Source organism: Triturus cristatus, chromosome 7 (assembly GCF_964204655.1).
Source record: "Triturus cristatus chromosome 7, aTriCri1.1, whole genome shotgun sequence".
NCBI classification, from domain to species: Eukaryota; Metazoa; Chordata; class Amphibia; order Caudata; family Salamandridae; genus Triturus; species Triturus cristatus.
The window spans coordinates 1062232125-1062258101 of NC_140590.1; the positions used below are offsets into that span (position 1 = coordinate 1062232125).

The 25977-nt window shown below is 44.1% G+C and overlaps 1 protein-coding gene across 3 annotated transcripts in view; it reads right to left on the reverse strand.

Annotated features, from left to right (window-relative positions):
* Positions 1–25977, reverse strand: part of ARHGAP26 (Rho GTPase activating protein 26) — a 1692117-nt gene that overhangs the window by 1306117 nt on the left and 360023 nt on the right. For all 3 annotated transcript variants that reach the window (XM_085618129.1, XM_085618128.1, XM_085618130.1), the window contains exon 6: positions 20980–21090. In XM_085618129.1, coding sequence (XP_085474255.1) covers positions 20980–21090 — 111 coding nt within the window. The remainder of the gene's footprint in view (positions 1–20979; positions 21091–25977) is intronic.

Below are 25977 nucleotides of genomic sequence, written 5' to 3' on the forward strand. Positions count from 1 at the left end.
AGAGAGCAGACGCGACCGCTGGAGTACACAAAGGCACCCACGGAGGAGAAAATGGTATGCAGAAGGCTTCTTACTATTAAAGAAATTGATAACTCAACAGGGCAGACTTAATGTATCCGATGGAAAGGCCACCATACTTTATTTCCCCACTGACAGCTACACACAGGCAAGTGAAAGAGCCGGCATCGTTCATCTGAATTGCTAGTCATGCGGACTAAAGCCAATGATAATTTATGGGCAACTTCTTGTCTCTGGGCAAATCCACGTCCCCCGCTCTGACAAATGAAGCAATGTGCTTGTCATGCAAACGCTGCATCTTTGAATGTGCCCTTGGGTGGCTTTCTGAGGGCATTTCCAGAGGAGCAGGAGCCCAAACGCTGTCAGTATAAAAAAATTTAAAAAACAGTGAACTGCAGATCCAAGGCCCACCCTTTTCTAGCAGCGATTTATTGGTTTGCTGCCAAGTATTCAAATACCTTAATGTTGAGAGCACTCATTGACCTTAACTCTTAAGAGGCCACTTAGTTTCTGGTGATGGTACAAGATCAAAGAATTTCTGCACCCGCATTTTGCACTCTTTCAGCACTAAAGATAAGAGCGAATACAAAATGGCCTTAATAAAAAACACTGGTGTACCTTGATCTAAATTAAAACCACCACACAGAAAATCAAGGAGAAAAAAAAGAATAAAGCCAACCAGTGAAAATGTAATTTGTGACCTGCCATTTTTAAAGAGTTTCCAGTGACACTACTGAAATGGAAAACAGACGAGAACTCGCCGTTTTCCAACTACCCGCACCTTTTCAGAAACCTGGTCCATTACACCCTCCATCTAAATCTACACCCTCCATCTAAATCCTCAAATTCCCTGGTCAGTGAACTCGTCACATCCGGAGCACATTATGTTACTCATGAACATCATTTCTCAACACCTCCACCTTTCCAACTAAAACCCTGCACTCCACCTTTCCACATAAATGCCAAGAGCCACATCACCCATGAGCACATCCCTCTCAGCACAAAGGGTACACATGACCTCCTCAGATCAAGTTTAATCGGATCATTGTGCTTTACTACAAGCAAAGCAAAAGACACAATTGATGGATGGAATGCAGATCAAATCAAAACATTCACCCCCAGTCAAAAGGTCTGGGTTAAATCCATCATTCTTTTGCTCACCATGCCACCCCAGTTTAGACCTGGCCATATGCAAACCAGTCTTGACCCTGTGCCTCATGGGAACAGTCCAGCCCGAACTGCCAAGCCAGGTCCTCCCTGTACCGGAAACAAGCATCCTAGGACCACAAGCAAAGCCACCCGAACTAACTATTAAATTAACACGGCAATCCAACTGAAAAGGTACTTAAAAGGTTTCCGTCCTGTGTCTTAGCCCAGGATGATACAGCTTCCAGGACATACACAATTTTTTTACCTGCTTTGTGTTGGCCTGCACTAGAGATGGAGGCCTAAATAAGTATTGCACAGGCCATCCATGGGCTGAAGCGCTTAAAGTATGGCAACTGTGATACCGAGTATAATGGTAAGGGGGGCCAGAGATGTGGGTAAAAATACAATATTCTATAACTGTTTTGTTAACGTTTCTCCTTCACATAAATCCACATAAAATATAACGCACACATCTTAAATGAAAATTAAATGCAAGTTAAAATGAACGGTGGGAAATGCTATCTTTTATATTATGAAAGCTCAGTGGCTTGACACAATCACTGCAGCTGTATAGGCATCAACACACTAATAGAGAGATACCCTGAGTTTTTTTTGTAAAGTGCATGTGTTTAGTGTATCTGAGACTGGCAAGTAGCCGCACCCAGGTAAATCGGTGCTCATCTTACATTTATCTCAGACCTATTATATCAGGTTTGACCAAAACGCTTAAGCCAAAATGTATTAACATATCAAATTACTAGCTCTAAAGACAGCTCTGCCCCATTGTTTAAACTGATAGCAGTGTATCCTTGGGTTGACCTGTTAGCTACTACCCGAAGTTCAAGTTTAGTGCCACACCTGATCTCACCCGTTTTTCAGTTACATTTCCTAACATCTTAAGCGGAAGGCTTTTCAACCAAGTTTTAAACATTGGATATTTTGAGTCACACAATACTGTCAGGAGTTTATTCGCTCCCTGCTCAGACATGCAGTAGAAATCTGGGACCTCCTCAACACCCTCTCGCCCGACGTCGCCTCCCTCACAGAGACCTGGATCAACACCAGCTCCGCTCCCGACATCGCAACCACCATCCCTGATGTGTACAAAATCCTGAGGAAAGACCGCCCCAACCACCCTGGAAGCTCCCTCCGACTGACAACCTCCATCTCGAACGACGCCTCACCCCCTATGGAACACATCCATTTCCAGATCCAGCACCACCCCGTGGAACTCTCTCCTACAGACCTCCCGGACCCTACTCCCTGTTCACCAACACCATTGCAGACTACATTACGCCCTCACCTCCACGGACTAAATACTGCTCGGAGATCTGAATTTCCACCTTGACAAGCTCAGCGACCCCAACTCCAACACTCTCCTAAAGAACCTTGCCAACATCGGACTGAAGCAACTCATCAACACCCCCACCCATATGGTGGGACACACTCTCAACCCCATCTTCGCTGGAGGAAACAATATTTGTTTCAGTCACACCACGCAACCCCTCTGGACGGACCACCACTGCATCCACTTCTCAAAGCCCACCACACACAAGCCTACCCCACGCCTTCCACGCAGAACCTGGAGCAAGATTACCGAAGAGCACCTCACCTCCGCCCCCAGCCACACTCCGCCCCCCACCACAACTGATGCCAACTCTGCAGCCAACGACCTCCACCAATGGATCGCCAACACACTCGTCCCCCCTCCAGAACTCAGACCAACAACACAAAAGCCACCTGGTTCACCCCGGACCTCCAAGAATCTAAGTGCTCACGCTGACTGGAGAAACAGCAAAACCCCGGAAGCACGCACCACCTACAGGCCCGCCACAACGGCACACCACCAACTCAGAGATACGAAGAGAAACTTCACCCAGGACAGAATCCTCTCCAACTTCCACAACTCCAAGGAACTCTTCATCAATTTTTTTATTCAATTTTATTTAAATATGATTTTGGAACTCCTTGGAGATCTACATATTACAAAATAACAGCCAAAATATAATAAAATGAGTCCACATATAATCGACTTTTTCTAGCAAAAAATGTACAGATTATCATACCGTTCATCTAATACAATTCTAAAAAACATTTGAAAAAGTTAAAAATTCTGTTACAGAAAATTTCGTTTGGGGGACTGAAGATAGCATCTATCAGAGATCTTGCGGATAAAATACCAAACTGAATACATACAGGCTTTACCCACAGACGACGGAGGGCCATTAATGCTGGACAGACTAGCAGGACATGTATAGAGTCTTGGACTGAAATATTGCAAAGGTTACATATATTAGATATACCATGCCATATGGCCAACAACTTATTCAGTGGAAGGAGATCCTGCCTAAGAAGCAGCCAAAAACGGCGCAAACCGTGGGGTATATTCCAGGAGGCGTAAGGTTGTATTTGTTTAAACAAATAGGAATCAACAGCTTGAGTGGCCCCCTTCTTTTGTACAATCAAGTTACGATCCCTTTCGTAGCTTAGCTTCCATGTGGCTTGTTTTAATGTAAATTTTAATTGTTGCATAGAAAGGTCTAAAAGAGTGGCTTCCTCTAAGTCCAAGAGTGTAATGGCCTTCCTATAATTCTTTATAAGAATCGAATGCTCTTTTAGTGGGCCCATCAACTCTTTTGTGATTAGGGATCTTAGTGTGGCTGGCTTTCCTTTGACCAAACAGATAACCCAGCGAATGACTCCTGCCAGACCCTGTGCCCAGCTACTTCTTAGACCGAATTCTAAACGAAGGGCTGCTGCACTGCAACTATTATTAACTGAAGTCAAGCTTCTCAAGAGGGAACCCTCGATAATGTCCAAAAAACCCCATTCGACTAAGTCGATGAGTTCTATGCCGTAAAGCAAAGTTGGGGGGACTTTTGCCCGGAAAGCCTCCAGCAAATAACCAAAGTGTCTTTTACCGGTTGATTTGTATAAGGCTCTTAACCCATTTCCCTGCGACTTTGCCTTGCGGGAACTATTTTCTATATGGGATTTGTTGCTCAAGTTGCTATTTACAACCTTACCCAAAAATACGTATGATTTTACTCTTTCTAGTTTTTGGCCTCCCAGCTCCCAGCTAATGTGTTCCAACTTCAGTTTTTTTCGCCCCTCCATACACATTACCTTGCTTTTGGAAATGTTTATTTTCAGGAAATGGTTTTCGGAGAATGCGTATAATGAATGTAGACGGTTGTTAAGGCCTTTTGGAGTAAGGTCTAGGATTAATACATCGTCCGCATACATTAAACAAGAGATATATCTGTCTCCCAAACGTGGGGCAATTCCTTCGCATGCAGATATGATAAGGGGGAGATCACTAACGTAAAGGGAAAACAAAAGAGGAGCTAAAAGACAGCCCTGTTTAAGGCCATTTGCCGATGGAATAAGCTGGGATAAGCCCCTTTCACCCCCCAATAGCACTCTGCACCACGTGTTATCGTGCAAATCTTGTACCAAGCATAAGCGTCTATGAGGCATTCCCAGGGCATGTAGCTTTCTCCACAGTACTTGTCGGTCGACCTTATCAAAGGCCGTGGAGAAATCTATGAATGCCGCATAGACTCTCCCCTTTCTGGCTCCAATATATTTATCGGTTATTACCTGGAGGGCTGTTAAGTTGTCCATGGTACTGTGGTTTTTCCTGAAACCTGTCTGCTCGAGAGGAAGAATATTTAAGTGCTCCACCCAATCATTTATTCGTTTGAGCAGACATCTTGTAAAAACTTTGCCGATTGCATCCAACAGTGCAATCTGGCGGTAATTCTGAGGGGATAAACGATCTCCTTTTTTAAACAATGGTACCAGGATACTTCCCTTCCAAGAGGGTAAAACCTTACCTCTAGATAAACAAATATTGAAAATTGGACAGAGTAGCATACTCCATTTAGCCCTGTTCTGTTTTAGTACATTAATGGGCAATTCTTCCGGGCCCATAGCCCCGGAGTGCCTCATTTCTCCAATAGCTAAGTCTATGTCCTTTTCTGTAAATGGCTCTAAAGACAAGCTCATTTCGTTTGGCCGTACTTGCGAGGTCACCGTATTATTGCTTGCATAAAGATTAGAGACAAAATCCCTCCATATTTGTTCCTCAATAGGGATGGGTAAAGGGCTTGTTCTCAGTCCGCACCCCTCACCTATAAGGGACCAAAATTGCCTCATTTCCCCGTTAATAGCAGCTTCTCTTATTTTTACCCAGATAGCATCCTCTTTTTCTTTGCGTAATGTGGTTAATAGCCTTCTCCGTTTCCTTTTTAACATGGTTATTTTTTGTGCTATAACAACAGATCTATTTAAATATTGGGCCCTTACTAATTTATTAATTTCTATGTTAAGCAGTCTCAGAGGGCTAGTAAATATTCCAAAGGACTTTTTCCTATTGAGCTTTTTTGCCCCTGTTATCACTGACTTCAAGAACAGAGAGAAATTTTCAATTTCAGAGCCATACCAAGAAGGAAGCTCAGATATTGCTACATCGAGCATTTCTTCCAAATTTCGACACGCCCTTGCGTTCCAGTAGCACCTTCCTGATTTGGAACCGAAATTTGTTTGATCACTATTCAGAGACCACTGATCACATTTAGATGGCTTTACATTCATCGAGATGGAGAGGATTCTGTGATCACTTAACGGTGTATCAATAATATCGAGATCCTTCAATAACTCAAATGATTGGGACCCCATTATTACGTAATCAAGAATCGATTCCCCTTGGTAGGATTTATGCGTGAACTTAGCCGGGGAATCCGAGGGAAGTCTCCCATTTGCAATCCCATCCATTTCTGCCAACTCATTTAGTAAAAGTTTGCCACGCTTATTTGTTTTTATATTTTCAGGAAACGCTGCCCGAGGAATATGGAATGTTTCTTCTCTAAGTTTATCACAGAATAAGTTTATGCTTGAGTTGGAGATCTTGCAATTCAGGTCCCCGACTAAAATTATAGCCGCCGTTGGATCTTTCTCCCTGATACTCTGGCTATGCAAGAAAACCTTTTTTAAGATTGCATTAAAACCAGCTTCCGGTGGTATATAGACATTTATCAGAACCAGACGAATGCCAGTTTTAGGATTGCCAGACTCAAATAAGGTTACTACTTGGAAGAGTTTACTCGGATCCATATAGTGCACATAGTTCCAATTTATTCGGTTCGATAAGAGGCAAGCTATCCCCCCACTGGCATGTCCTTTTTTATTCGGGGTGGCGCTACCTTCCAATACATAATAATCTTTCCCTATTTGAATTTTATCGGTACACCATGTCTCCTGGAGGCATATTATGTTTGCCTCCAGGGACAAAAGGAATGCCGTTTTCTCCGGACTGTTTTTTAAACCGGCTGCATTCCAGGATATTATAAATAATTCTTTGCTAAAGATGCGAATTAGATAGTTGTTTATTTAGGGATCTTTCTGCAATAACTCTGGGAAGCCAATTCCATTGAACATTTTCCTCTCCGATATCAGATTGATAAGATGGCAAGGTAGGGTTAGCATAGGATACTAAACGAGAATCCTTAGACTTGCATATTTTTAACTCTGTAAGCTCACCCACCTTATTTATACTACCTGTTGCTGCTTGCAACAGAGAAAAGGGGGGCTTCTGGCGAGTTTGGGATTTAAGGATATTGTTTTGTCTAGTATGCCCCAACACCGGGATTACATCTATTCCTCTGCTCTGCAGATCTTCTGAGCGTTGCAGAATTAGATTGGCTACTAACTTGGAGTGGAACTTCACCCTAGTTATCATCCCCACTTCTGATTTTAATAATTGTACCCTATCTAGATCGGTTGATTGTATTAGTTTCAAGTTAGCAGATTCTTGAAAATATTTAAGCAAGAGGGATCTGTTCAGAATGCATTCAGCATCAAAAAGGGGAGAGAATTCTACCCATACGGTATCTATACTTTTCTCCTTAGACTCTATTAACGGGACACCTCTTGCAACTACTCCCAAGAAAGGTGTTGCTAGGGGGTTAAGTATTGGAGCTACTTGGCCGGAGGGGTTTTGCTCCTGTCCTGAAAATGTTGGATTTTTTGACCCAATTATATCCCTATTGATGGTAACTTGTTGGAAGAGGATATTTGTGTCAATTGTTGATGATGGGGAGGGGGGGGGGGGGGGGGGGGGGAGTAGATAATAATGCTGGAGTAGCCAGGGGCGGAGGCACAATATTTTCTTTAATGCTCTTGTTTTCAGGGTTATTATCCTTTTCAGCTACCACCTGAGTTTGATATACCTCATTGTGTAAGGGGGAATTAAGATGTTTTCTAAAGAGGATTTTCCTCCGCCTATTTTTTTCTATCCGTCTCAATAGTTTCCTCTTATTATTTCTGTTCTTTTTTATTATCACTGACTTCCCTTTATTACCATTCCCTACCGGAGTGGCATCCACCTCTCTATCTCCTTCTCCCTGTTGCTTCTTAAAAATAGGGAAAAGGTCATTCCCAGTTTTTGGAGGGGGTTCCCCACCAAATTTAATTTCTGAATCATTAACTAAAGAACAATTTAGGGTGGGGGATGGCTGGGTAGCACTTGTTTTTACATCCTCATTTACTCTATTTGGAACATTATTAACTACAGATAATTGATCTTTTATTCCTACCTCATCTGATACTACAGAGGAGGAGGACTGCTTCTTTTGGACTGCATCCTTCTCTTTTTGAGTGCCCAATAAAACTTTCAAAATTTGGGTCACTGTATCAAGTACACAGTCGGATCCCCCCACAAATTTTTCCAATAATTGTAAAATGGACGACAATAAGTGTTCTAATATATGGAGGGAATCAGAAAAGGGTTTGTCTGTCCCCTGACATTGTAGTGCATTTATCCCAATCAGATTCAAATTGGGGCTTATGGAAAAATTTGAGTGTGAGGACTTGGAAGGGGTACTACTGTAAAGATGCAAGCCAGCATGGGTCGATGTTACCGGGGTTTTTAAGTCCATCTCGGCTTTGACCAGGTCAGTCTCTATGTACCTTTGACATAGGTCTTTGTCAAGGACCATTGGAGACAGACCATTGTTGAAAGAATCTTTTGTTGGCGATATATTTACTGTATGATGGGCCTCTTCGTGTGAAGTTCTCTATATGCAAGTTATCTTGTTCTATGTCTTTCTTTGTTTTTATGACTACTTCTGGTACCAGTTCAATAATATTTTTCATTGTAGAGAATAGGGGAGGAGAAAAACCACACTCAGAGGACAAAGGTGCTACTTTTGTTACTACTGAACTATTATCCACAATTACCTTTTTATTTTCAGGCATCTCTCTCGAAGTATTGGGTAATATGTCTGAATGGATAGCTCCAGAGTCCTTAATATCCTCCGACATATTGTCCGCCACTATATCTTTATTCTTACCCCTTTCCCAAAGATTAAAAAGCTGGCAAGTGCTTTTCAAATTAGTGGCTTGGCTGAGCTTATTTCGGAGGGGATTCGATCTGGTTTTTGAGCCTGATCTTCCTACCAGTATTCTCCCAGACCTTAATTTCTTTGTCATCATCACTAACAAACAATGAGAAACGATAAAAAGTGTAGGGGAAATTACTATTTAGTGCATCTAGTCTGAAATACTTGGCAGTTTTCTCTAAGGTATAAATTTAATGAACTAATCCTAGGCCTGATAATCTATGTCTACAGAACCTCTCAGATTGTTGTAAACATTCTAAAACATTTCTCAGATGGGGCGAGGAGGTCACAAGACAGGTGGGGGTACTCTGGCCGAACAATATGCGGATAGACAGATGTTAGGGGACTGGCCTAGCCTAGCCTTCTCGTGCCTCTGAGGGCCTCAGAGGGCCCGCCCTTGTCCCGGGCGCTTCCCGCGCGCTCCCGCGCAGAGGAGCAGTGACCCGTTTGATATAGATTGGGTGTAGAGGGGGGCGTGGCCTACAGGGAGAGCGTCACCAGGTGGATTGGGTGAAGGAAACAGCAGGGACTCTTGGAAGTTGGAGTCCTGCAGTATTCTCGCTCGCAGCCCTGTCTACCAAAAGCCCTCAGTGCGATGTGTCCAGGATTCAGCAAACCACAGCACCGTGAAGCGGGACCCGGGAAGCGGGTCCGGCGAAAGGTAGCGCCTTACAAAGCGCTAGCTGTGAGCCTCAAGACGCTTCCTCAGTCCTCCAGCGTCAGGATCAAACTCCAGCACAGCAAGTAGCAGTGGAAAGGTAACTCTTCATCATCATACAAGAATTTGCCACACCCCACAGCAAAACTTCTGACATCCCTCCCTCCCAGGACCTCTGCAACAAACTCAGCTCCTTCTTCCACCACAATATCAGGACACTCTACGACAACTTCAACGACCAAGACCTAGGCACCAACCCAACACCATCCACCAGCAACACCACCCAGCCTACCCTCCGCACCTGGACCCTGTCACCACAGTAGACACTGCAAAGACTGAGGAGCATCCACTCCGAAGCACCCACTGACCCCTGCACGCCACACATCTTCCACAGGACCACCTCCGCCATCGCACCAGAACTACAATGGACTATCAACTGCACCCTTGAAACGGGTACGTTCCCCCGATAACTGGAAACGCGCCAAAGTCAAACCCCTACTCAAGAAGCCCTCCGCAGTCCCGACAGACCTCAAGAGCTATAGGCAAATCTCTCTCCTCCCCTTCACCGCCAAAGTCACCTAGAAAATAGTCAACTCCCAGCTAGTGCACTTCACAGAATCCAACAACATCCTCTACTCATCTCAATCTGGATTCCGCAGGAAGCACAGCACCGAGACTGCCCTCCTAGCCGCCACAGACTACATCCGCACCCTCCTCGATCAAGGCCACACTGCAGCCGTCATTCTACTAGACCTTTCAGCAGCCTTCAACACCGTCTCCCGCCGCACACTAGTCGTCAAAATCCACAACGCCGGCATACAGGGAACGGATTAGACTGGATCCTCTTATTCCTCTCCAGCACAACACAAAGAATAAGTCTCCCGTCCTTCCTCTCCGAACCCACAGAGATCAGATGTGGAGTACCCAAAGGATCACCCTCAGCCCCACGCTCTTCAATAGCGACATGGCCCCCTTGCAACCATCGTCAGAAAACAGACTCCGCATACTATCCTACGTCGAAACACCCAGCTCATCCTCTCCCTCACCAAGGAACCCTACATCACCAGGCAGAGCTTCCAGGAAGGAATGGAGGGCATCGCTTCCTGGATGAGCAGCATCTGCCTGAAGCTCAACTCAGAGAAAACGGGAGTCCTCATCCTTGGATCCACCCCCACCGCGCGAGAGGACACCTGCTGGCCCCTCTTTTTTATTCTTGACACGCTGACTTAATCATACCATCTACATAACAGCAGCATCCTAATAGCTATGTTTTGCACTCTTTAACGTGTTACTTCTATTCACAGGGAGTACTAAATACGAAGCATTCAAAATGAGATGCAAGCCATTATCAGTGCCATAATAAAGTGAAATAATGTTGTTGCCATAAAGATAAAATCATTGATAATTACCTGAGATAACATGCATGTTCTTGAACCCACCATTCTCTCCAAAATATCAATTTTTAATTCATTCATGAATGTAACACATTTAAATTACCAGTGTACCACTGGCTCTTCGACTAAACCGGAGCTGCACCCCCCCCCCCACGCCTCAGACCCCAACGGGTGAGTAGCGCGCTTTATAAAACACAGATTGATTGATACCACTTAAATCTTAAATTCAAGCCTCCCTTTAAGAACTCAGGTTCCTCCATTCTCCACCTCAAAACTCTCTGGATAGTAACTGTTTCCAGATCGACCTTGATTGCTCCTCTCACTCCATCTCCCAGCACAACTTCACCCTTCAGCTAAAATCCCATTTTGACGTCTACATTCCAAATTAATTCCTCAGGAAGTTCCACTTTAATATCAAATGATAGCCGCAAACTGCCTGTTGTAACATGCAGAGTGGGGCAACCGAGTTCATATAGAGGCAATGAATCGAGGAGTCATATGCGTGACAACAAACGATGAGCTATTTTAGTAGATGCTGATGGAAGCATGCAATGATAAAACATCTGGTTCTCATTGCAGTGACCACTCCATTAGTAAGGTGGGAATGTACCATCATCAGGAAATGGCCTTTAGAGGCAGTTCCCATCTGCTGGACAGATGAGGCATGAACAGATGGACAGATAAGGCATGGTGTTTATATGTTCACTACAGATAGCAATTATGCAGGTCATCACAGGCATCTCCACAAGAGCTAAGGGCTGAAATCGCTGTGCTCATGCAAGATACCCATGACAGAGCCAATATGGCAAGTTAGTAATAAATGTATTTGTTCAATTACTTAAAATTGTTACAAAAAGAGGCTGCGCTTCACAAAATATGTAGCACTACATATATGTATGAAATCCGCTATACTTAGCATAAAACCCAAATTTAAAATTCAATGGCATCTCTGTAGGTTAATCGAAAGTTTAGTCTTTACATTAAATAAAAGAGATGAAAGAGTAAAAAGAGAGCCATGCAGGTCCAGCAGCATTAGTTCATATTATACAGTAAATCATTCTTGCCTCGGCTAGTATTCTGCCTGGAGGTCCAAATGTCCAACACTTATCAAAACATTCCAGGCACCAATAAGGTAACAGTCCTTGGAGGCCCTTTGCTTGTTCTCCGTGTAGTCAATGTTACAAGAGCACCATTGTTGAGGGGTCCTTCCTATCGCTAGTGCATCCATCGTCCTTTTGGTCATTTTGACTGTGCCCTATGTTGCCAAGGGATGCTTGCGTAGGAGACACCAGTGCAGTATGGGGGTTCAGATAGTATTTTTTTTATAGAAAGTGCTAGCTGTGTGAGCAGGAGTGATCGCGGGCATAGTTATGTAAGGCGGAATGCAGGATGATGCCAAGGCTGTGTGCCCCCAACAGCTACTGCAGGCTGGCTTTTTAGCAATGTTTGGGTTACGGCCATATATGTTCCAAACTTTGCCAGATCTGCAAGGGTCTCAGGATGGTAGCTCTTTAGCTTCTTTGCAGGTGCATGCCACGTAAGTTAGAAAGACTGGTTTTTAGTAAAGTGCTTAATTTGTTAAGAAGAGCCAGGCAAATACACATTAGATGTTCAAGGTTTCTTCTCTTAGATGACAGTCGGCATTGGCCCGACCCAGAACATGATTTCCACCTTGCATGTAGCTTTTTGGTTGGAAAGGCCATTAATCTTGCATACAGAATATGCTTTAGTTTGTTTTTCCTCAGTGCACTATTCCGATAAAGCTGGATTGGCTTTTCTCTATATGAGTTTATAATTGCCTTGATGTTAGATTTGAATTCTTCTATATTATTGATGTTTTCTTGCCTAGTGAGAAGCAGGACACGTTTCTTCAGTACGGTTTTTAATAGAGTGGGATTAAGCAGTCTTCCAAGGTTTCCTAGATCAGGTTTAATTTGGCATGTACAGCTGACAGATAGTCTGTCCATGGATTCCTCCCAGTTGCAAATATTGCTTTCAGGACCTCTTTCATTGTAAATGCTGTCGAGGCACAGTCTTTGGGATGCTACCCCATAAAGGCAGCCTTGTTCTCAAGGGATTGTCTGCATAGGCTGAACTCTAGGCATAGGTGAGTTGAGCATGTGAAGGTATACAAAAGATGCACTTGTAGGCTCTGCACTGAGCCCTTTCCATTATTGTTAAGGCCCCGGGGAAATCTAATTGACCATACCTCAACCAATCGGTCATTCATAGTGTGTGGCAAACCAACCATGAGGGTCTCAAAGGCACTGTGGTTGCTAGCTGCTTTGTGATGCTCTTTTCAGTCAAACAGCCTGGTCTTGCGCCCTTTCCTGAATTCCCAGAGCAATGACGCAGTTCTGATGTGCAAGGGAAGGTCGTTCCAAGCTTCGGCCACCAGCTGTGAGAAGGTGCATCTTCTGCTGTTGCCTCAGCAGATCCAGGGGATGTCTGCAAAGAAGGAGGCGGACCGTAGGTGTCTGGTTGGTTGGTGGAAAGCCATGCCTTTGTTGATGTATGCTGGTCCTTCATTGTGCAGGGCTCTGTAGGTGTGGGTCAGCATCTTGAACTGGCATTTCTTCTGGATAAGGAGACAGTGTAGCTTCTTAAAGTGCGGTGTGTTGTGGGTTCATCTGGAGAGGTAGAGGAGGAGTCTTTCAGCTGAGTTTTGTATTATCTGTAGTCTCTTCAGGAGGCATGCGGTGATTGCTAATTAGTGTGTGTTCCAGTAATCGAGCCTGCTGGTGACGAGGGTCTGCATGACGGTCCTTCTAGTTTTGACCGGGAGTCACCGGAAAATCTTGGAGCGTACCTAGGGTGTAGAAGCAGGTGAATGAGACTGCGTTAACTGTGTTTCTTCTAGATAGTTGTCCTTCCAAGATGATGCAGAGGTTGCAGGAGTGGTCTGTCAGGGCGGGTGATGGGCAGAGTTCAGCTGGCCACCATGTGTCGTTCCATGGAGGTGTTGTTTACAAAGAGAAGGACTTCTGTCTTGTCCAAGTTGACCTTGAAACAGTTGTCCTTCATCCAGTCGGCGGCATTCATCACACAACTGTGGAAGTTGGCTCTGGTGATGGAGGGGTCTTCAGATAACAAAAAGATGAGCTAGGTCTCATAGGCATAGGAGATAATGTTGAGCCTGTGCGATCTGACCTTGTTGGCCAGGAGGGTCATGTACATGTTGAAGAGGGTGGGGCTGAGGGATGATCCTTGTGGGATGCCACAGATGATCCTGTTGGATCCAGAGGTAAATGGTTGGAGACTGATTCACTAAGTTATGAGGTGATTTTAGGGCAACATCCTGGATTCCAATGTGGTGGAGTCTGTTGATCAAGATGTGATGCAGTATCGAAGGCAGCTGACGGGTCCAGGGTGATGAGGGCTGCTGTTTAGCCATGGTCTAGGAGGCCCGGATGTCGTCAGTGGCTGTGATCAGGGCTGTCTCGTTGCTGTAGTTGGCCCGGAATCTGGATTGAGAAGGGTCCAGGAGGTTACGTTCCAGGTGTTTGGTGAGTTGCTGGTTGATTACCTGCAAGAACCTTTGCTGGGAAAGGAAGCAGGAAGATGGGTTAGTAGTTCTCAGATTCTGCTGTGTTAGCGGGTTGGTCCCTTCAGAAGGGTCTCACTTCAGGGTATTGCCAGTCCTCAGAGAAGGAGACCGAGGTGATGGTGATGGAGGTGTGCAGGACTTTGAGCTTGTCATTGATGGTCTTGCTCCAGAGGTTGAAGATGTGGTGGGGACAGGGGTATGTGAGAAGGTGGCCTGGCATATGCAGTCCACTAGTTAAAGTGGGCATCTTGTACCAGTCCACACGACCCTTATGATGTATGAGGTCAGAGATAACCTTTAGAAAGCTATCCTTGTGGTAGCTGTGGAGAGCAGTCTTCAGGCTTTATCTGTTAGGAATGTAAATCAGCTTGTTTTACCAGAATATCACCTCCTGAATGACTAAATGAAAAGATAATCACACAGTAGTTATATACAAAATATGTATTTATTAATATAACCCTATACTAGTCTCTGCACAAGATTAGAACACAAAGCCACACAATACTGAATCAATAGAACATTCGTAAGTAGCACAATACACAGCGGGCTCCAGGGGGGAGACCGAATCATACTAAAAAAATGGTATAACAATCACAACTTGACTAGACAGTACCTAGAGCACGTAGAATCGCTGAGACCCCATGGAACCACCCAAGGAAGTGAGACAGGGAGCCCACGGAGGATTGGTGCAGTGAGGAAACACGACCGCGTGCTCTGTACAACTCTATGGGAAAGTCGCGGTTGCAAAGTTATAGTTTAAGGACACTTCTACGAGGACTTCAAGCAAACCCTTTGGAGCATAATTAAATACAAAAACAATTTCCCGAACCACAAACATGTAGTGCATCACAATAATAGAATCCCACAGTGATATTCTTCAGGTATTCATTCTTTATCTTTTATTCTGTATCTTGTGATATTTGCTTGTGCTTCAGTTCTTCATTCAAGTTCCCAACAGTCACAATTTTTCATCCAAGCTACCGACAGTCACAATTTATGCCAACACGTGTTTCGTCTTATTGGCTATAACCAAAGACTTCGAAAGGGCTTGAGCTAGGAGTCTACAAATGGTGTGGTCATTATCCACCACAGTCAACGATCATCATGCTCAACCGAACCAGTAGATAAGCTCCAATTGTGACACTTCCTTCCAGATTAAATGAAAGTTCGACTATCTCCAGTCTTCACTCTCGTCTTAAATCTCGAGGTGCATGGTGGAGAGAGTACTCCCATCAGATTTTGACGCCAAAATCGGATGGGAGTACTCTCTTCACGACGCACCTCGAGATTTAAGGATATTGAAGGTGCACAGATCTAGGCGCAGAGGCAGATATCACGTCCAGTCACACATTCTGACCTAAGGGGTCTCCTGCCCTGACCCCCCCTATGCAGCAAAATATTCCTCATTATAGGGCTTAAAAATGTAGACATATTACGGTGGAGTGTGATCCACATCACCCCACTGAGTTGACATCCTCTCACCAGAGCTTGGTAGGAGTGGAGCCCGTTGTTTTTGTTCATCACGGTCCTGATGAATGCCGCGGACCCAACTGGGCCTTCTGGCAGAAACCTGTTGACCCCATTGATAGCGGTGGGGGGGACAATATCCCCATTACACCGATCACCTGTTTTTAAACTACCATATAGATGCCAGCACTATTAAATTTAAGCTGACCTCTTTAATGGCCTTTTAACTCACCACCTTTTCCCATGGGCCCCCACTTAGTTTAGAAGTACATCCCTGTTGTCAGGTGTATGCCCGCCCTCTATCAAACCAAGTTTTTAGAGGGCGAGGACTGGTCTATGATGAAGCATGACACCAGGAGGTGTGCGAGACCAGTCCTTCACTTTTTGTGAGATGCCTGTACTCACAGACTAAAACTGCACTAGCACTAGCAACACCTCACTGGGAGCGGCTTCATTGTGGTACATAGTTTATGTTGGAGGCTGCCGACTCCCAGCACCCCGTGCCTCTGGTTCCCTCGTCCCAGATTTGGTCTGGACTTTGTGGTTACATACTAATTAAACACAGCACGGTCGCTTTCACTTTTGCGGCTAAGCTTGTTTTTTTCACTCCCCACCTCTCCTCTCTGACCACACCTCCCGCCCCTGCAGCCTCTCGTCCTTTTCTCCCCACTCCTCCACTCGGTTTTCCTAAACCCTCGTGTTCACCTTTCCTCTTTCTCCCCCTCTCTACTTCCCTCCATGTAGCCTCCCTTCGCCCCCGTCCTTTTCACCCACTCTTTTGCCTCTGACTTTCCTCCGACAATTCGTGCTCCCCGCCCGCCTTTCCTTGCTCGATTTCCACCCATAGACTCTACCTCTCGAACTGCTGCCTACTTATGTCTTGTAGTTTCACGTGTTCTCTTCTTACTCCTTGTTTTTCTGATTCACTTAAAGGGAACAACACTGCGGTATGATGCGCTGGATGGATAAAGTTAATATTCGTATTGCCGCATTTCGCTCCCACCTCCAATCCCTTGCCTATTCTATTTTCTCTCCTTCGCACTGCCCCAACCCCTATTCCATTGCATTCCGTCGTTTCCCCTCTTCTCTATCCCCAGTTATACTCCTTCACTTCATTCATTTTCTCATTCTCCCTCCTACGCTGCAATGCCCTTACTTCGTCGCCGGTCTCTCTCCTCATCTTTCCAACATTCCCTTCTTCTCGTCCATGTCTCCTCGCCCTCTTTCTGCCTTTGCTCCCTTCTCCTATTGTATTTCCCTTCTGTTCTCTTGCCTTTCATTGGTATCCATATGAGAACAGATACTCTCCCCCCCCCCCCCCACACACACACACACACACACACACAGACCCACCCCACAAAAAGGTGTTTGTGTGTAGATCACACTGAGGGAGGAGGGGGCGAAGCCGGTTCTCCAAAGGTTACAGCTGAAGTGAACACATTATGGATTGGAAAAGCTCGGCGCCCCTCACTTCGCCTGGCCTCAGATATTGTCCTTGTCACCGCTGCCCCGCTCTTGATTTTTTTTCTTTATCGGCTCTGTCAGCCCCACCTTGCTGTATTGCCTCTTTCTTCCTTCAACACACACACAAACACCTCTCCTTATCGCACTGCCCCTCCCTCCCCCCACCTGTCCCTCACCCCCCACCTGTCCATGGCTGGTAATCCTGGGGTTAAACTATCCCGAGTCAGTAATCACCTTTGATATAATCTGTTTTCAGAGAGGTGCTGTAATGCACCATGTTACATCGGCTGGCCTCTCCCAGGCCCAAACCTAAGCACTTCGGAAAAGAAAATGGTCTTATCAATCTGGTGGTTCGCGGGCAGTATGTGTGTGTGAGTGGTGGGGGGCGCCTATTACACCACAGGTTACAGAGAGCGATGTTAGGCGGGCGTGTGTTGTGTAATTGTGTTTACATCTCTGTACAGCTGCTTGGAACGTGACTAACCTGTCTAAATCTCCAGTGGCACATGTGCGTGTGTGTGTTTAACGTCGGAATAAAAGCAATTCTAATACGATAGCTGTGTGTCCAACTGTCTCTCGGTTTATACATACGTCTGTGTCCAACTATGTGTCCATAAGTATGTCTCCCTGTCTAACTTTGTGTGTGCTTTTATGTATAATTGTCTCTCTTCGAGAGTTTGTTTTCAGGTATCTGTGTTTGACCTCCGTAGGTGTCTGTGTTCGTGTTTATGTTTAGGCTGTGATATGTGACTGTAAGCGAGTTTAAGGTCTTGTGTTTATCAACCAATCTTCATATCTAGTCTGTTTGAGTTGTGGTGAGTTGATGTAATTTTGCCTTCTCCTGCCACATAATTTACTTAGCCCTGCTGTATAATTTCAGTGGCCCTGGTCTTAGCCTTTGTACGTTATTCTGCAAATATGGAAGTATACTTCAATGTGTCTATTGTAGTGTCTATCTATTTATTCTGGGCAAATCACTTAATCTCCCCCTGCCTACCAAAAATAAATGTGCACTTGTGCAATGTAACTGGTGCTCACATAAAGCATTCCAATACCTATGGGTCAGTTTGTGCTATAAAACAATGCAAAAATAAAAAACGGCAATTTACAACCACAAAAACATTTTCTCCCAATTTCAAAAGGGTGTTACAATTGTGAACATACCTATTTGTGCTTGTGAGCTTTACTTATATATACATGCAAGGAGATATAACAATGAGCAGATCCCCCCCCCCCCCCCCGGGAGTGCCATGGAAGACTAAGAATACGTTTTTCCACTATATGAGAAAGCTTACTGGTCTTACTGATGTCTAAAACGTGAAGACATTTTTTATGTTAACTTTTTTTAATAGGGTAGTTCAGTTCGATATAATGTCTTAGTGGTTACACATAAGGTAACAAAAATACATATAACACTTTATTATAACTTTTCAAACATGCTGCACAGCAGCCATGCTGCTTTACAGCATAGCTTAAATACATTGGCAAAGCCAATAGCTCTGGCAAAACATTTAGAAGGTTCCAAAGGCTAGACCTATTGGCTATGCCAATGCTGGTTAAACTTCTGTGTTTTCTACTCATTGGTCCCCTTTCTCGAGAAATCAGAAACATAAAAACTGTAAATGAGTCAATGTTGTGCAATATTCCCTTGGCGATGGTTTACACATGATTTGTGTTTTATTCCACTGGAAATATGTCTGAAATTCCCTTCACTAGATTATGTTTATATGATCAATGCAACAATGTGCGGGATCCTAGGTGTTTGGTACCCTAGATGTATTTTGGGCACCATCTGTTGTAATAGCGGAGTACAGCAAATAGACAAGAAAACTTTAAAGTAATCAGAGTTTCACATACAACCCAAACTGACTGATACAGGGTCAGGTATGACACCCACACACTGGTAAATGAGGAGTCAGGCCACTATAAGGTATCGGGCAGAATCGCATCCACCCAATGCTCTCTAGAATAGGTATTGCTAGGCAGTACACAAGAATCCAGCGATTTAAAAAAAAACTTTGAATTGTTAAATCGTGTATTTCTTGTCTCTCTCTTTGGGTATGCCTAAGTTAACAAAAGGGTAGATCGGTTTCCACTATTTTCCTTGGGGGAATTAGGGCTCTCATGTTCTGAGGTTGCAGTCATCATGTACCCTGCAAGGTTTATGGGTCCAGATGGCACACTGAGGTAGGCAGGAACTAGGTCAACATATTTTGATGGCATGAGCGGACACAGTCCCCCACAGTTTTGACGCTTATGTTGCCCAAACCCACAGTCTTATTGAATTAGTAGGAACTGTCCTACGTGTGCCACAATAGCTGTAGTAGATAATGTGAACACAAATGATAATCTTGTTTCTGGTACCTTTGTTTTACTGATATTAGTCGTCTTAAAATGTAAATCACTAGGTTACTTTTTCTTCCCTTTCTTCGTGTCTTCCTTCAACTTTGTATTTCCCCTTCAAAATAAAAGAACAGGTCTTCCTTGACACTCCAGATGTAGTTGGTCGCTCTAATTCCTCAGTGTCTGATCCTTAACTTCTTGACTGAATCATTTGTTGGAGTTTTTGACAACATTTTTCCCCAACAATGCCAGTGAACTGGAGGAACTTCGAGAGGTGTGCAAATGTTCTCCTTTCAACGGGTAGTAATCCACCCAATGTGTTCACTACATAGAAGTACTATTCTTGCACATTATTTCCCTTTAATCTTATTTTATGTTGTTCCCAGTTCTTCTTAACAGAATCTAAACTGATTTGTTTCTCATTATTATTTTCGTATTCCCCCTACATTTAGGTGCGCTTCAAGTTGTATCTTCATTTTACTTCTTTATTCAGTTCACAAGAGCTTGTGAAAAATCTTCCATGATGAGCAAAATTATATCAAGCAAATATTTGTTAATAATCACAAACCAATCCGTTAAAAATATTTTCCAGTCACAGAAGAGGAAAGGTTTAAGGAGTCCTGAGGCTGTACGAATTTTCTGAGACTTGATATATTGCTACGGTTGTAACACGTTAATTTTTTTTGTAATAACATTCAAATATGTGAATATTTCTCGTGTTTGATGCTGTAATAGTTTTTTTTAATTAGACATAACATTTATTTTGAATCACCTTTATCAAATGCTAATGAGCTTGCTTAATTTCTGCAGTTGACAATCTGTTAAAAAATGTATATATAGATGCTGAAATAAAAAAAAAAGCTGAAATAATTCAGTCATTCAAAAGACCTTTCTACCTATCGTTTCCTCGGATATGAAGAGGACTCTATACAAATATGATAAGAGGAGACAAGGTATTGCATCCTAAAATTAACAAAACATACGACCGAAGGAATTTTACAATTTAGGATACTAAAATCCGAATTACTTCATAAAATGCAGATTTGGAAAAGTACACATAGGCAAGACTACCTTGAACTCCAAAGTTATTATGATAGAACAAGAACCCAGTATATGACTAGAGAATGAGAATTCTCCAGTGGAAACGCATTTTACTCACAAAAAGCAATCTTAATGTGAAAATTATTCCAAATATTGGAAGACGTGAACATTCCAAATAGGGGTGACTGCATGGAGAGAATATTAACAGTGTGAAATGTATAGCATAAAAATGTACCCAGCTGATCAAAAGGCTCTTATGCCTGCCTATCTACAGGTGCGTGAGATCAGGAAGTTATACATGCCTCATTACTCTTTAGATCTGGCTTTCCCTTAAGAGACAAATGGAAACCCGGACAACAGACAATAAATGTGAAAAATTGAACAAATAGTTTTTCTACCTATGCAAGCTCTTACCTGTACATTCTCTTAAGCGCTGTATTAGCATGCAATCGCCACCCTGATTGTACCCATGTACCTCCTTTCTTAGGCACTTACCGGTTCAACAAACTCAAACATCTTCCTCTCCTGAACTTCCTGCACCTGGAAGACATATTCCAGAGAGACTTCATAGAAGCGTTGCCGCACCTGGTCAACTTGACTGTCAGCCTGCAAAAACAGCAAGTATGAGAGAAGGTTAGTGAACAGAGATTAATAGAATTTCATATCATGCATAGATTTGATTCGTTCAGGATCACACTCCAACTAGTAGACAATGGGGGTTTTAGATTTCCCATCAAAGTATCTGGTTCGTAAAAGTTTTTGTACATTAAGTTCAAATTGGGTATGCGAAAAATCTCAGTATGAGACAGTAAAACTGAATCTCCGATTCAAAGAATGTGGAATAGTAGGGTTTAATCCAGAAAAATAGAATTTTCTCCCTCAGCATTTCTGATACTATAGTCTAATCTCCGTTTGAGCAAATCTAGAATTGGGTGGGTTTGTGGTGTTCCTAAGGACATCCATTTTTTAAAAAGCAAATACAAGCTTGTATTCATCAAAATTTGCAGGAAGCTTCCTCCATTGAAACACATGTAAATGTATCCCTGCTAAGAACAACAAAATACGTTTTCAGATTGGTAATTGAGAGGACACACCACCAAAATCAATAGAGGTGTAAGAGAAAGGGGTTTCTCCAAAACGAAAATTATTCCCCGTCGAAAACTAGGAAAAATGTTTTCAAGTGCAAATATATTTTTGCATCACATTACAGTATTTCGACATTTACACTTGTTTAGATTTCCATTAGGGGAATCAGTTCTGGGAGTACTGGAAATCTGCAACAGTTGCATTATTTCCAAGAGTACTCCTAGAATTCTTTTCGAATTCCCAAAAAGTTGGGATTTTATTCTAAACATAGTAGTTAATTTTAATCTTTCATTAAAAATAAAAATGTGTTTAGTTGCTCTCAGTTTTTATTTAAAACATTTTCCATCAACAGCAACGAGAGGCAACAGGTGTTCTGATCCCCTCAGCATAGAGCAGAAGCATGTAAGCATAGGAGACACATTTAGGGAGCAAACCTTCCCCAGAGGTGTCTGCCACTTCATGAACTGAACCACTGACTTCAAAACAGAACACAAATTTAAAAACAACCATTGGCAAAGCCAATAGGTCGCAGCAATGCAGAGCTATTGGCCTTGTCAATGTAAATGTCTTTTAGCCCTGTTTTCTAGCAGCACATCTGCTGTTCAGCATAGCTGAAAGTTACTGAAAGCCCAGAATCCCAGGATGTTGAGCCGACACAGAGTCTCTTACCCCCACCCCATGTTGAGTTTAACGCAAAAATGTGCTTTGAGGTGGCCTGCGCTGGCTGCATCCTAGCACTTTTTTCACTGACTTTCAGCCACTCTAAACAACAGATATGCTCCTAGACAACATGGCTAAAAGACATTCAGACGTATTGGCTTTGCCAATACTTGTACAGTCTAGCTGAACATATGTGGAAGTGATAGTGAGAAACCGCTGAAGAGCTCTAAAGTGAGGTGTGGATGAAGCGTAATGGCCAGTGCTGCCGACAGGGGAACTGCAGAACCAGGTTTGAATCTCTGGGTCGGCTGAAAAATTTGTGATTCTGGGCAAATCACTTGCGCTTCTCCCTGCCTATGATAATGAGCGTGTCATTGTGCCAAGTAACTGATGAGCACTCAAAGTGGCCTAATACTATTGGCTGGTGTTAGCACTATGGCAGGATGGAACACGAGCTCCAATATCATCGGACCCTGCAAAAAAATAAAAAATAAACAAGTGCTGTTCGTGTTTTAACAACTTTAAGAAATGCATTAGTGTTTGTACCCGTGCATGCATTTTAGTGGTATGTGTATATGTGCACAAGGGAGACAGCCTGTAAACCAATGCACTCCCATGGAGTGCTTTAAAACAAAGAACAAGATGGAGCATGTGTCATTGCGTAATGTAACTGGTGAGCACTTAAGGTGCTCCAATACCATCGGCTGGTGGTAGCACTATGGCAAGATGGAGGACGGAACAAGTGCTCCAATATTATCGGACCGAGAATTATTTTTTTTAATTTATTTTTTTAAACAAGTGCTGCTAGTGTTTAACAAGAAATGCATTCACCTATGTACATGCACATGTATTTTAGTGGTACATGTGTATGTGTACAAGGGAGACAGACTGAACACAAGTACTCCTATGGAGTGCTTAAAAAAAAAAAATAGCTCCGCAAGCTGGGAGCAGTGTAAGGAGACATGCACTTGGTGCATGCGGTATGGGAGGGCCCGTTATTCACCCTGCTTTGTTGGGGGGACTCCATTCCCCAGGTTCCTGAGCGCCAGGAGGCGCCTGTGGCAGCTCTTAGCGCCCGGAGGCACTTAAAGGCGGACGGGGCTTCCCGCAGCCCGGGACACGCGCGGGCGTGCCCGGGCAAGGACAGGCCGTCTGTTCGTGGCCAGTCGAGGCTGGGCTGGGCCTGCTCTCTTGGTTGTAAAACCTGGGATACTGCCGGGTTGGAGTGACAGCTTTTACCATCGCCTCTAACATTTGTCAACCGGAGGGGGGACGCCCTAGGAACCCAGGACCAAGATCCTTCTGTGAGTACTCCATTTACTTGTTTGGACATTTTGTGGAATCTTGCGCGAACTATGAGTAAATTCGAACTAACCATCGTTATCAATTTTGCTGCCCTTACCGGGCCTTTGGGTCATTGGATTCTTTGTCCTCGGGCTTCGTTTGATCCACCATAATGGGAAAAAGGGAGACTCAGTTAGCAACTCCCACGGGTCAGCCGTGCCATACCATTGATACATTTTTGGCTAAGGCAGTGGGCGCCATTAACAAAGATAGTCTGGGCAGAGAGGCGGCTCTTATTAGACTTGGGGTGCACGGGACTAAGTTTGCCATCTACCTTGCCAATATCACCCAATGCCCAGGTTTTGCCTACACCCACACCCCCTGCAGCTTCAACTGTGGCACCTAGGGAGTTATCCCCACCCGAGCCCTTAGCCCCGAGGCTTGAATCTTCCGCTCCCCATCTACTCCATCCCCTGACCCAGCGAGCTCCCCCGTCCCCAAACAGAAACGGAAGGCGAAGATGATCATGGAAGCCCCTGCGACCACACATCAGGGACAGGCGATTGCTGCAAATGGGCGGCTTGTGGAGGAATTGCTGACCCACTTGGTGCCAGCTTTATACAACATCACAGTGACTTTAATGGAACTTTTATCTCAGCTGCTGATAAGATTGGATAAACTGGAATTGGCAACAAGGGATTTGGCTAGTAAGATGGATATATTTTTGACTTCAGCGGAAAAACATCCACATTCTCAATTGGCAGCGCGCCCCATATTAGCTATTGCTAGTCCTTCCACTACGGCCCAACTAATCAACAGTCTCCCATTGGTTGGCCTTGCACTCCGGGTTTTCTGTCAGGGACCATAAGGATATTTTGATAGTGCGGAGGTTGGCGTGGATAGGCCCATCAAGGAAATCCTTTGAGGGAGACTGCATCATCTCGTTAAGTTATCCGGAGCTAGCACGTAAAATCCTTTCTGAGGTATCTAAATCATTCTCCCCAACCTCATCAAACTACTACTACTGGTTTTTGTTTTTTTTACAGACCCCCGCTGGGTATTTCAGAAGAGGCACTGCCAATAAGGGGAAGGTTGGATGAATGTGGTTTGGGGCAGCCCTTGCCACTTTCAAACACTTATGGCCCCCTCGCAGACTTGAATGAGCTGGATTGACTGCAGAAGGTGGAGGAGACAGTGTAGAGGAAGACTGCCCCCAATTAATATTGAGCCCCAAAGTGACTGTTTCAGCATTACCCCTTTATGTGCTCCCTGTAACTAATCATACTCCCCAGGAGAGGTTTTGGGAGCCGCTCGTTCCACATCACCCCCCCACCCCACCAACATCAATCACATGCCTGGTAGTGAATTTATCCTTATATTCTGGAATGTGGCAGATCTGTCTTCCAAGTTTACTGACGATAGATGGCTATTGTTTGTTAGGTCATACAAAATATATGTTTAAAGGAAAATTGGGAGACTAAGAATAATTTGTTTTGGGATGGGTACAAGACTATTTTTTGTCCAGCGTTAAACTTAATCATGGGTAGAGCTAGTGGAGGTCTTATCATACTTGTGGCCTTAGATCTATGTAAAGACAAAGATTTTAAAGTGGGTTTTCAGGCATTTCAGGGCATGGAATTGCACCTGGGGAGAGCACTCACTTGTGTCAATCAACTGTTATAACACCAATGGGGAGGGGGGGGGGATGGGGTGAGTTCGCCTCATCTTAATGCCTTAAATTGTGCCCTTAACTCGTCAAAGGAGGAGGGTCGTGGGCATACACATTTTATTTTAGTGGGTGAATCTAATGGTCATCTGTGTCCATCGTTTGTGAAGAATCAGTCGACAGCCCAGCACTGCTTGCTTTCTGATGACCTCCACATGGAACACACAACAGAAGGGAAGGCATTAAACAATTTGCTTACTCGTACTCTGGTAAACTCCTTAGATCTTTGGCACCCCGGGTCTATATCTCAATTGCCCCCGACCTATAAAAGTAGGGGTTCTGCAACCATCATAGACTTCATATTTGTGACAGCACTTTTGAGAGTGGCCCCATGCTCATTTAATATAGAGTATAGCGCTTTTAGAGACCATAACCAACTGACACTGGTACTGACATGGCTGGGCTATCCTACCATAGGCCCCAGTAAGCTTCAGGCGACCTTAACTTCCACTGATCAGGGTAGGCGCCTTCGATGGGCGAGTATAGACGTAAAGGCCACAGCCTCTTCTCATTATGCCAAAAAGAGATAGGCGCATGTCTGAGTTTTAATTTATCAAGTTAGTTTTCCTCTATCGCTCAGAGAGTTTCTGGTCTTTTAACCACACAGGCAGCGGGCGGGTTCGGGTTTCCCCCTCATGGTTTGACGATAAGTTTTGAAACAGGTGCAACGGGAGAAAGACAGTGTCCTTGTGCCGACGCCTTTATAAAGAGTCGCCGAGAGCACGAAGGTCCCAACT